Source organism: Bos mutus, chromosome 27 (genome assembly GCF_027580195.1).
Source record: "Bos mutus isolate GX-2022 chromosome 27, NWIPB_WYAK_1.1, whole genome shotgun sequence".
NCBI classification, from domain to species: Eukaryota; Metazoa; Chordata; class Mammalia; order Artiodactyla; family Bovidae; genus Bos; species Bos mutus.
This window is the reverse complement of record NC_091643.1, coordinates 29,014,470-29,027,591: the sequence shown is the minus strand read 5'-3', so window position 1 is coordinate 29,027,591 and position 13,122 is coordinate 29,014,470. Positions and strand designations below refer to the sequence as shown.

General features: G+C 38.2%; 1 protein-coding gene across 8 annotated transcripts in view; it reads right to left on the bottom strand.

Annotated features, from left to right (window-relative positions):
• Nucleotides 1-13,122, bottom strand: part of FAT1 (FAT atypical cadherin 1) — a 126,161-nt gene that overhangs the window by 60,964 nt on the left and 52,075 nt on the right. For all 8 annotated transcript variants that reach the window (XR_011462868.1, XM_070364213.1, XM_070364214.1 and 5 more), the window contains one exon: nt 3,556-3,870. Coding sequence is in view for 7 of the 8 variants with exons in the window: in XM_070364213.1 (XP_070220314.1) it covers nt 3,556-3,870 (315 nt within the window). In the remaining variant the exon portion in view is untranslated. The remainder of the gene's footprint in view (nt 1-3,555; nt 3,871-13,122) is intronic.

Here is a 13,122-nt window from a genome sequence, read left to right as displayed (position 1 = left end):
CTCTTAACATGCTGAATAGACAGCAGCGGCTCAGTAAACATCTGATGTGTAAAAAATGATTTGAATGGCAATGAATTCAGATTTCCTTCAGTCTGCTGGATGTTGTGATCACCAGGTTTCTAAATTTCTCTTCACCACTCAGAAGCAAGTAGACCCATTTTACTCCATCAGATCTGCTCATCCAAAGGACAGGCATGCATTTATCAATCTACTGAGACCCTGCTTATCTCACGCAGTGTTAACAGAGCAGAGGTAACTTACACATGCACACGGGCGAGGCCGTGGCATCTCTCCCAGCTGCAAAGATGCTCATCACTAATCATAAACCTAAGGACCTGGCAGCCAGTTTTGTCCAAGATCTCAGAGGTAAACCTCACTACAGCCCACATCTCATGCCTTCCAGCCCGGTGATTTTCTCCCTCTGCCATTAATAATTAAGCAACATGATTCTGGGACCCCAGGTGGTGTGATGGGTCAGCGCATCACAGGAACTTTCTTCTACCTGACTGTCTTCACCAGCTATCACAATCTGGCCCCCAGTGATCCTGACCAGCCTACTGAAAGTCAATCTGCTTTAAAAGTTCCAAGGCACATGTATCCTACGAGGCGTTACATTTGGACCCTGAAGATCATGCCCAAATTATCTGCTGAGTTGCGGAAACAGAAGAATCCAGAGGCGGACCTTGTGAGGCTGTATATTTACTATCTTCTTTTACAGTGCCCATGCTAACATATGGTTATTTCTAGACTTTTAGAGACTTAGGTGACTTGTAGAATGATCAGACATTTTTACGAACAACACTTTACTACATGCTTCACAACAAATAATCCTGAGTGCTAACTATAGTTATTCTCCACTGTTATCTGCCTTCAACTCATAAATAAATAAAACCTCTTGGGAATCTGCATGAATTTTTCCCCACTGTTTTATCAACAGGATCTGTATACCGCCCAAGGGTCTGGGAGCTAGCTGTGGACTCCGAAATGGGATTTCTTCTCCCCAAAGATAAGGAAGGGTTTTGAGGTTTCAGCAGACATCCCTTCCAAAGAGTTGTCAGAACAGACGGACTTAAAGGGAGTGGCGATGCCACATTAATCCCGTTTCTTCAAGACATAACACAACAGCAGCGTCATCATCATTTCAGAGGCTGCAGACAGATAACCAAGGTTTCAAGGCTCCCCACAGTAGCTCCAACTTATATAATTTCTCTCAGTTTCCTTCTCCTTCTCCTCAAATACACATTATGTCCAGACATACGGTATCTGCTCAGATATTCCAAAGGGCATATGTACAGCCTGCTTGCCTGTCTCTTCACAGAGGACTTAATCTAATCTACAAGAGAGATGATATAAAAAAAAGTGAAAACATTTTAAAATCTAACCAATCAAGCAACTGTTTAAAAGGGGTGGTTATGTTCCTGAATTACCACCTCGAGGCTGTGGATTCTAGACTTCTCAAGGTCTGTGACCAACCCCCGTTTCAAGCAAATAGTTTCTTGACTGTGAAATCATCCTCTGAAATTTTTATAAATATCTTATCTTTCTTCTTTTATATTTGACAGTGCATTCTAAATTTTTTAGCTCTTAGTTCTTTCCTTTTATTTCCCCAAAAATGAGACTGAACTGACTTATGAGTAATGCAGTGAAACAGTATAAAAGACACTGCTTAAACAAGCCTTTAGTAACCAGAGGTATTGCTGATTCCAATCTTTCTGAAAAAGTAAAGTGAAATTGTTACTCACTCAGTCGAGTCTGACTCTTTGTGACCCCACGGACTATAGCCTGCCAGGTTCCTCTGTCCATGGGGGTTCTCCAGGCAAGAATACTGGAGTGGGTTGCCATGCCCTTCTCCAGGGATCTTCCCAACCCAGGGATTGAACCTGGGTCTCTTGCACTACAGGTAGATTCTTTACTGTCTGAACCACCAGGGTGTTCTTGTACAATCTGTTAGTTCCAGCGCTTATTCTTGGGCTCAAGAAACCCTCCTGGAATCCTACTCCTAATACTTCCAAAAGCAAAGACCCTCAAGTCCTGTTTCTCTCCCACATAATTAAATTCTTATAGGGCTTAATCATTCTTAATCAGCTACTGGTTTTCTAACAATCCAAACCTCACTCTTAATCTCCATCAGAGGAACACATCGGAATTTGGCCAAAGAGCATGAGCATATTAATCTCAAGGCAAAAGTATAATCAAAAATCAATCTTGTTTACTTGTACTCATCAAGAAAGACAGTCTATAGGACAGGTTGGAATATGGTGACAAGAGGTTTGAAAACTAATTTTTTAACATACATTTTAAGACACAAAATATTACATACACACATGTTCCCTTATCAAGCATCTTTTTACAGGCATTTCAGTACATGGATATTGAACTCAAGCTTCTCTCCACCTTAAAAACTGCTTCCTTTTAAGTTCAACAAAGTAAATTATAAAATAAGAACAGAACAAAAAAAAAAGAATAACAAAGACTGGCAAGGAAGCTGAGAATGCCTTCTTAATTCTGGTTTTTATATATTATTTCCTTGATATATCAGATAGACAACTCAAAAACTGAACAGGACAGTTCCCCCAAATAAGACACAAGAAGCAAAGTCCCGACAGAGGTATGTAAATTATAAATCTACCTCTTCATAATCTAGATTATGGAAACTAGATTCTATGGAAAGTACTGACTCACTGAACAGTCGAGGTCCAAAGGCTCACGACCTCCTTCAAGAGAAGTTTTATCTCCTATGAAGGAACTGCTCTCTTGGCGTCATGCGGCAGTTCCTATTTAACTCTGATCAAGAGAGCCTGTAAACTCCACTTGCAAACTTTCCATGCATAAACGGTAGCTAACTTTTTACTACACAAAGGATAACTCTGCTGAACCTCTGTGTATGTGAAATAGGATAAAGAGAACCAGGACTTAAGGAAAAAGTTGATGCACTGTCAAATGTAAAAGTTCAAACATTCGTTTATAAGGACTTTGGAGTCAAGGAATTACCTTCTTAGAATGTGGGACATTCAGAGAAAAAAAAATGGTCAGAAGGAAAATTTGATGTGTGAGTTCAAAACTTTGCTCCCAATTTGAAAATTACTGAATTCTGATCCTTTACTGCCTGCAGACACACAGCATTGCTCTATGGAAAAATTCCAAAACAACATTAAAAAAAAAAAAAAAAGTACTGTGAACTGTGAAATAAACTCTTTTGATAGTTTTCATAAAATGGAGAGTTTGGAAAATGCAGCAGCAGTAGAATCTGCAGTTAAGTTTAAAATACATTACTAAATTTAAGAGCTATTAACAAAACTACAATATTTGCTTTTTCACCTGTAAATGAAACTCTACTAAGAAGCAAAGTAGTTTTATAAAAGCAAATTGAAAGGAAAAAAAAAATGGGGCTAAATTTTCATCAGAGAATAAAGGCTTGTCTTGAATAATTCTAAGGGAAAATGATTTATCAAAAATGAAAGAAAAGTGGCAAATAAAGAAATTTAATTCTTAAATTTCCCCAAATCAAGAGCATACAAGCATGAATATTTCATACATAATAGTATTAACACATACCTGTTTTAGAATTAATTGAAAAAAATCCCTGTGGATTTCCACTTGTGATTTTGTATGTCAGCTTGTCATCAGAGCTAGAGTCTGGATCAAATGCCTCGATCTGGACCACAGATACATCCTTGGGAGAGTTTTCCATTATTTCCGGATAATAAACAGGCTCTGACGTCTGCGGAGCGTTGTCATTCACATCCTCCACCTCTATGTAGACCTCTACAAAGGAGGACAGGGGCACCACGCCCTGATCAGATGCGTAGACTGTCAGCCAGTAATGAGAGGTCGACTCGCGGTCCAGCCGATCTGAAGTCTCTATGACACCTAGCGAAGGAAGAAGAAAAGCATGAAGCACGATGTCAACAACAATAACAACCTGTCTCCATGGTAAAGTGTCAGTCTACATGACAGCTCTGACTTATGCAAGGCTCACAGCTAAGCCATCTTAAGCAAACTCTCTCACCTCTCTACGTCTTGGTTTCCTCTTCTATACAATGGGATAACAACAGTATGTTGATTAAATGAACTAATACACTTACGGTGATCAGAATACAGCATCCGGCACGTATCACTCTTACAGAAGCTTCTGTCATCCTTAGTATTAGGTGCCAGGCACTATGTGGAGTGCTTTGCTTTACAAAAATTGTCTGATTTAAGTCTCAAAACAGCCCAAAGAAATGAATGGGCAAATATGGTCTCTTACGTCCTGAAATCCTTCTGTTTCTTTTAATAGAATTGTGTTGCCTAAATAGATTGTGTTGCCTTAAACAAATGGCAACACAATCAAGATGCTACAAACATCAGTGCTCTCACCACGTTACAAGCTCCATAGGGGCAGACAGCCTCCGTGTCAAATACCAGTTTACCCAGCACATTACTGTTTATTATTTATATAACTATTTATTAAATGAATGAACAAGAATGAATGTATATCTTAACTGAACTTGGTACAGAATCATCCTCATATGGACCCAAACTCGGACACAAGTCAACTAGTAAGAGGTAGAGCTATAAAATTACTAGGAAGACGGCTAGAATGTCTGTCTGAAATCACTCACAGGCTTACTTAGTCTCAGGATGATTAACAGCAGACATATCCATTTGTCTTGGGCACACGCCACCTTTTTATTCAATGGTGTAATCTTGTCATTTGGTTTTCCCAAAATACATCACTGCATTTTTTCTCTTATGCACTGTGTGTGTGTACTAGTCACCCAGTCATGTCCGACTCTTTATGACCCATGGACTGTAGCCCACCAGGCTCTTCTGTCCACGGGACTCTCTGGGCATGAATACCGGAGTGGGCTGCCATATCCTTTTCCAGGGATCTTTCCATCTCAGGGACTGAACCTGGGTTTCCTGCACTGCGGGTGAATTCTTTACCATCTGAGCCACAGCAAAGAGCATCACTGTGAATTAATGCTACTTTTAGTGTTCAATATGATCCAGGTTGAATTTTGGAAATCCTGCAACTCTAGATGCAGAAGGCAATGGCACCCCACTCCAGTACTCTTGCCTGGAAAATCCCATGGACAGAGGAGCCTGGTAGGCTGTAGTCCATGGGGTCGCTAAGAGTCTGACATGACTGAGCGACTTCCCTTTCACGTTTCACTTTCATGCATTGGAGAAGGAAATGGCAACCCACTCCAGTGGTCTTGCCTGGAGGATCCCAGGGACGGGGGAGCCTGGTGGGCTTCCGTTTATGGGGTCACACAGAGTCGGACATGACTGAAGCGACTTAGCACAACTCTAGAATCCCTAAAGTTTTCCATTGAATGCAAAATACTATAGAAAAAGTAACAAATATTAATTTAATCTGTGCTCAGAAATGAAGCAGTATTTATTTTGACCAAATATACATCTGGATTTCTTATTTTTTGATCACAATGTAAATTTATATGTATGCTTATCTGAGGTTATTAATATAAAAAAAGACCTCCTTTATTTTACATGTTAAATAATTATATCTAACCCTTCCCCAAAGGTTACCAACTTATAAAGAGCAAACCTAAATATTAAAATGTGAAGTGGATTACCATAAAATGAATATGTATTGCTATTCAGAAGCATTACGACTACTGCTTCATTAATTCTTAGCAAACCCTCAAAATGGATCTCCTAAAACTATAGAACAAAGACTCAGGACTCTTAAATAAAAAAGGAGCTAGCTGGTGTCTGTGCAGCAGATAAGTCAAACATGTTTTCCTCTTTCTCTTGTCCAAACATGAGGCTATGCATACTGAATCTGTTCACTAAATTAGCAAAATTATATCTGTTTTTAGCCTGAAAGAAGAGCGCCCTGTGTAACCGTGGGAAAGTAATCTTTTCCAGTTTTTCTTTTTTATCGCTCCCATCAATTGATAACAAAGGACATCAGGGAATAACTGAATGTCCTAAGAGGATTACATAAACAAATGAATGCACACATGCTTCTCATTTCTGCCCTGTCATGAAAATGCAACATAATTCACTTGGCAGGTGAAGCATTATTAGAAAATTTCAAGACAGGTACACGGTACTTGTACTCACCTCTTTTGAATGCTAATCCTCAACTAGTTCATTTTAAAAGCTGTGTCTCCCTCTCAACATCATTTGTAGGCATTTAATAACAATAATTAGGAAAAGGTTTGTCCGTCTTTACTATATATCAGGCACTATAACTATCTTACATGCATTATTTTATTCACTCCTTATATCTAATCTTCCCATATATGTGGTGTTATTATTCTCATTTTGTGAATGAAAATCTCAGATTAAAAGTGATGAGGCTTTCCCAGGGTCATAGGAAATGGCAGAGCTGGAGTTCCAACACCAGGAATCTCTGACTTCAGGTACCAACAAAATCCCATCAGTCTTACCATTAGTATGACAAAGGTGCAGCCAACCAAATTTACTGTGAAAACCCTGAAAAGACCGGTCAATGCTGTTCTGTCCATTTTTTTGCAGATCAGTATTCAGAAGGAGTAAATTAAGTGTTCATTCATATACAATAGGTTTTTTTTTTTAGTGTCAGGGTAGAAGGAAAAAAGAGACAGAAAATGCAAATACATTACAAGATTTAAATCACAGACAAAAACAGCTATTGATTTTCCATCCAGTTCCACGTGGAGTCTGGTCTGAAAGCGTCCAGACTGCAGTGCACATGTATGACACAGATGCTTCGGCTGGGAACTGCCCTCTCTCCCAATCAACCTAGCAACTGAGGGGGAGCCCACCTGTCTGCGCCTGACTGCTGAGCCACAGTCTGGAGGGAAGGTGTCAAGGTCCAGGGAATCGCCAGATATTACCATCAGTTCAAAGTGAGACACCAAAGCCGCTCCACTCAAATATGGGAGAAACTAAAATTGCGTGAATCAGCAATTAAACATGCCTAAGTGAGATACTCAGGTGTTCCTATTTCATGAATTCTTGGACTGATTATCTTTATGTATATTTCATATAGTGACTTCTGAGATGTTCATGTTTTAATGTCTTTTATTAAATCCTTGTAAAAGAGCAAAATTACTAAAAAATAAGGTGAATTTTTAACTTCCAAAGGGAAAGGAGGGCATATGGAATAATCCCTTCTTTAAAAAAAAAAAAAAAGCTTAGATAATAAAATGAGTAAATTTGCTATATTTATAATAATTTAATAGTATAAGGATTTACTGCATGTCAAGGACTTCATTAGGTGCTTACATGCATTAAATCATTTAAAGAACACAGGAATCATTTGATTTTCTTCCGAGCTTCACAAACGAGGAGGCAGAAGTTTAGATAAAGTAAGCAAATGGCCGTAGCCATAAGAGTGATTGAGAAGCACAGTGATTAAGGAGTCAGTCAACAATTAAAGAGCTGGAACTGAGATGTGAATGAGCCAGTCTGATTCCAGAACTTTGGCTCTTCACCATTAGGCTATCCTGTTATCATTAGCCACAGATTCATTGTCACACACACCACCACAGCAAGGGTGCTGGGTACCACGGACGTGGGTGGGGGCTGCCATGATGAGACTCCACAAGCAGTTTCCCACTGTGGAGGTAAGAGTCCTTCCCAAACTTAAAGGACAGTAAAGCAGAGAAGATTCCAGGGCTCTGCTTGGTCACAGAGGTCCAGGGTCCACTGCCTAAGCACTATTTTAATTGCAGATTCTAATTCGAACCACTATTCTGAAAGCATGGCGTAGGTGGGAATAGACCATACTTTGGCAGAGAAATTTTTGCAGAGGGTTTGTAAGAGTCCAGAGTGAGGTACCTCCTTAACCAGGGGCTCATCAGAATCTTGGTTATTCTTTATAGGCATCCTGGTTGCTGAGACAACCAACAAAGCAACTACTTAGAAATCTGGCCACAGCAGTTTTTATTCTTTCAGTCCTTACTCAGTTATTCCTTATTCCTTCAGTCATCATTCCAGTTCTTGTACACTTGTCACCATTCTCTCCCCCATCCTTCCTAGAGCCACAGCTAGCATGCATATATGGCTCTCTTCTGTAACTCCAGTTATCTTAACTCATTCAAAAGAAACAAATTTTCAAAATTCCATCATGAAGACTTCTTCGTTGGTACCTTTTGCTGGAAGTGAATCGACCTACTGTGCTCATTCTCAAAACTAAACCCAGTCCCATTTTCCTCAGTCCACGATCTTCTACCAAACCAGCTTTCAATAACTCCTACTTTTCTGCACACTGAGTTATAAATTCACTTTTCCTGAAACAACCAACCAAAACTATAAATACCTAAACTCTGGTTTTAAAGAGATTTTTTTTTCAACACACTCCATTTTATTTGGCACGTATATACATCCATATGCTGACTTCCAATGATTTCCCTCTTGTCTTCAAATACCTCCCTCTCTGTACCTATTTTTTGTTCCTCTTTCACTTTCTGGGGGAGCAACAATGGCATGCACCAGCTAGATGATCTGTAAGCCTGGGCTGTGAGAGACAAAGAAGTGATAGCCCAGGGCTGCGGCAGAGCTCCCTGCAGCCAGACGAGATCATCCGTGACGTACCAGAAAAAGCCAGTGAGATGGCTATGGTGGAAATGACACCTTTCTCGTCGAAAGGTTACAGCGCACAAGCAGCAGGCAAGGTAAGGATGCTGCTGTGTGATTCGACACTGTGCATGCTGAGCACAGAAGACAAGTTCAGACAAGCTTGGTATATACGCACCATCCAGTAATGTTCTAAGAATCATTTATCAGCTTTAATGAAACACAACGGAAGCAAGAGATGGCTAGTTTCTCCAATCTCAAGAATACAAGGAAGGCATTTTCAGGGGGAGTTTGTTAAAAGCTGAAAAATTTGAAAGAAGCCGGAAATCTGGAGCTATTAAATAAAAATATTTATCATTCCTAACATACTCTCTAGGATTTCCAAACTACCACCAGATGTCACTGTGGAAACTGATTTTAAATGTGCCTACAGTGGAAAAATAGAGCTGAAAGAAAAAATACAATGTAACTGTTCAAAGAGCTTGACCAATGTGGCTGAAAATACTGCTCACAGCAAAATTTCTTTCAAAAAGGTTTCATTCATGTCCATATATTTAAACAGGCCCATGATTAGACAGGTACCGATGGCATCTTCCTTACACAGTCCAATTATTCAAAGGCTGTAGGGTACAGTGTTAGTTGCTCAAGTAAGTGGCCCAAAAGTAAATAAAAGTTTCCAAAAATAACTGCTTTCTGCTGCCCATCCCTGATGGCTGATGGCCTGTTAACTTGAACACTGGCCTTGGACAGGAACGGCCAGCAGTCTCCCCAGCTGCCACCAGTCAGCAAGATGCTTTCAACACAGCAATCTTTAAGGCAGAAATAAAATAATATGTAGTCACTATAGTGCCCAAAAGAATTCAACTGATTCAAATTCCCATGGCCAGAGAGTACCTTTTCTTCCTGGAATTTTCCTATTTTCTTGGTTTAACAGGTGTTGGCCCCATATCAAGTTCTAGTACCAAAGCTTTCAACAAAACCCTGCTATTTCAGCTTCTTTGGCTACTCCAGCTAAAAATTACTTACAATCAGCAACAATTTGGCAACATAAACTTGCAAACCCTACCCTCATCTCGGATATACCGTATCATCATACCTTTTTTTTTTTTTTAAACTTCTCTGCAACCAAGCTTATGGCAGCAATTGTATGAAAAGCTTCTTAGTCAACCACCAGAAAAACTTCAACTGTAATTTTTGATGATATTTTCCCTGGAGGCAACAAGGGGTTGACCGTTCTTTTCTCCATTTCTATAGTCTCATCATAAACAGAGTAACTCTTTTGGAACTAAATGTTTTCTCAAATGTAAAAACAATACTCACTTAAAAAGAACAGCTGTCTTCTACAGACTAGAGATACAACAGCTATGCTTCTGCAGTTAATCTGCAAATGGTTACTCCATTTTTTTCTGCTCATTATGGAAAAATCAGAAGTCGCTCAATTGTCATATTAAATAGCAATGTGCTTAGTAATGTGCTACAAGGCATTCGTCTTTAAATTTAAAGAGTAAACGATAAGCTCTCTCCTAAAAACTAAATCTTTTGAGGGCATGGATTTGTTGCCTGTTTTGTTCAGGGCCTGGTAAATGGGTGCTTATTAAGGATGTGCTGAAAAACAGATGTTCATCAAAAAACAAGGTAAGTATGAAAAACAAGTCCCAAACCAGAGTAACTTAAGGAAATATGACGGCTAAAGGTCATGTGAGGTCCTGGGTAGGATCCTGGACCAGAAAAAGCACACTGGATAAAAACCAAGGAACTGAGTAACGGCCTTAGTCAACAAGAACATATTGATATTAGTTCGTCAATTATAACAAACAGACAATAATAGGGGAAACTGTGTAGGGCAGGGGACCATATGGGAACTCTGTACTAGCTGCTCAACTTTTCTGTAAATCTACCAAATTTTTTCAAAAGACGTCCATCAGAGATAATGAATATACAATGTTTCTTCTTTAAGTGATAAAAACTTTTCTGAATTTTCTTTTTAATCTCATTTTCATTAAACAAAAGATTCAGACTGATAATGTTATTAACATAACACCTTGAGAGATCCTGGAGTGTCCATAGGAAAATCCTTGTTATGTTGGGCTAAAGATTTAAACAGCAATCCAATTATTTATCTGTTTACACTGTAACTTCTAAATTTACTGTAAATATAAGAAAGATCTGCTATCACTCAAGTTTTGCCTTGATAACATTAATGTGCAAAGGTGATAAAATGAGTTTCTTGATATAAAAAGCTCTATTTCTGAAATTTAACCACTCTTGAAAATGACTGCACCAATCTGACATGCAATAGTATCTAACAAATGAAAACTCTTTAGTTCTTTTAGAAACGTTAAGTACAGTAGATCATAATATAAATATGTAACATGTATATATTTAATGTTCCTGCCTGTTTTTGCATTAGTTGGCAAAATTACATAGTTATTGCTGACTAAAATATAGCAACAAATGAGATAAGAGTCTGTTAAATTAAAGACATTTCAGATGCTAAAATGGCTATACAGTCCACCTAGGGAATGACACAGAAAAAATGCTTTTGGGAGTCAAATAAAAGTTTCATACTTCCTTTCACCTCAAGAATATAAGATATTATCATGTATTTTTACTGGCGTTGGTAAGTATAAAACATAAGGAAAATATAGAGAGAGTCATGTTTAATAGTCTTGCAGACAAAAATTCTCTGCCAAAAAAAAAAAAAAATCTTACATTTCTAAAAAGAGAGTAATACACTTTCACTAAATGCTCAAGAGCACACAAATAGGATAAATATCCCATGCTTTTGATAAATTTAAAAAAGGGCAAAATGAGTCCACTAAGAAGCAACCCCCACAGGCCACGCAAGCTCCTATGCAGCACATCAGCATACAGCACAGTCCACTGTATACCGCTCTGTCTTCTCATGGCTAAAAAGAGTAAGACCTGTCACAAAGGTGAACAACACGGTACCTACTGCGACCATCATCCAGTCTTCCAAAAGCAAGAGTTTGCCGTGTTATTTTGTGAGAAGCTATTTGTGACTAAGAACACAGCAAAGTCAAGTCAAGTGGTAATGGTGATATTATTATAAAACAGCAAATCCATCTATTATACAGAGTTCACGATATACCAGCTACGATTTCAAGTATTTCTCAAAGCTTTTCATCTTTACAGAAACTCTAAGAAGTGGGTAATAGAGTTAGAAACTCTAAGAAGTGGGTTGTTAGTTAGTTTAATAGAGTTAAATAGAGAAGAGGAAACCATGTCTATTTCAGATGAGGAAACAATGTCAGCCACCTGCCCAAAGTCACACAATTAAGTTTATTCCTGGTGGAACCGGGACTCAATCCCAAAGAGTCTGGCTCCAGCCATTCTGTTACACCTCTGAGTCTCTGGCTGTGTCCTCTGATTGGAGAAACGCACGCGGGAAATTCAACACAGCCTGCCATTTCCTGGGAAAGTCCTGTCTTCAACAGAATGCACAAATGCAGAGACTAGATGGAAAAAACTGGTTTTGTTGTTTTCCCAACATTTGGGGATCTGGGTAAAAGATCTGATGCTGCAAAAAACCTTGCTATTCTGTGTCATTAAAACATTAAGCATGTTTCATAGCATCAGGACAAAAAGGGGACGTGGCTAATTTATTACGGTATTTATGACACAGCTTTAAAAAATGGTATGTCTATTATTTATAAGGAACAGTGTCAACAATATACAGATTGAGCAAAAATATAAATCTTTATAAAACTGTATATATAGAGTACAACCTTGATTTGGTTTAGTTATATTTCAAACACCAGAAGTACAAACACAGAAGTATATGCCCGGTGGGGGGACAGGGGGGAAAGTCCAGAATAAACACAGTGACAGAGGGACAATAAAGGAAAGCAATGAATTAAAAAAAAATTTAACTGTAAATTTCCCTAACCATGAATTTTAAGTCATATTTAAAATGCACACAATAAAAAGCCAAGTCAAACTTAAGTACCAACAGTCCTTTAAGAGTTTTGCCAGTATAACCTTCTTTCATTTTCTCTTTATAGCTTAGATATACTTTCATCTCTTTCATTTAATCTGAGTCAATGGATAACAACTGACAGCTTCAATGATTTAATATTCAAAAGTATTTATTAATATATATGAAACTACTTCCAGTGCCAGATCGAAGTACAACTTTATGAAACAAATTACATTACAATGAGAACTAAACAAACAAAAAGACTTCTTAAAAGTCTTATTATATATAGGAAATTATATAATTATATTGCATTGAATTAGATCATAAGTTAACGATTAAAGGGAAAGCTTCTTATGCAGTAACTGTCAATCTGTTTTTTCATTATTTAGATTGCCTATTTAAATCATTTTAATTAAACTGTATATCTATCAACTCTTTCAATTAAAACTGCTTCAGTTTTAAAATCAGCTGAGGAAGCTTTTTGACTTGCCAAGTTACTAAAACGTATTAATTAAAGTTCATAATCAGATTTTAAGCATCATGTTTCAAGTCCAGGGATTGCTTTAGCTTTGCAAAGAGTCATTCCCATGGCAAGCCCTGCTAAATCATGTTTTTATGCTTTGTGGAAAATGGTTCCAAGTTCTGATTTCCATGTCAGAATCATT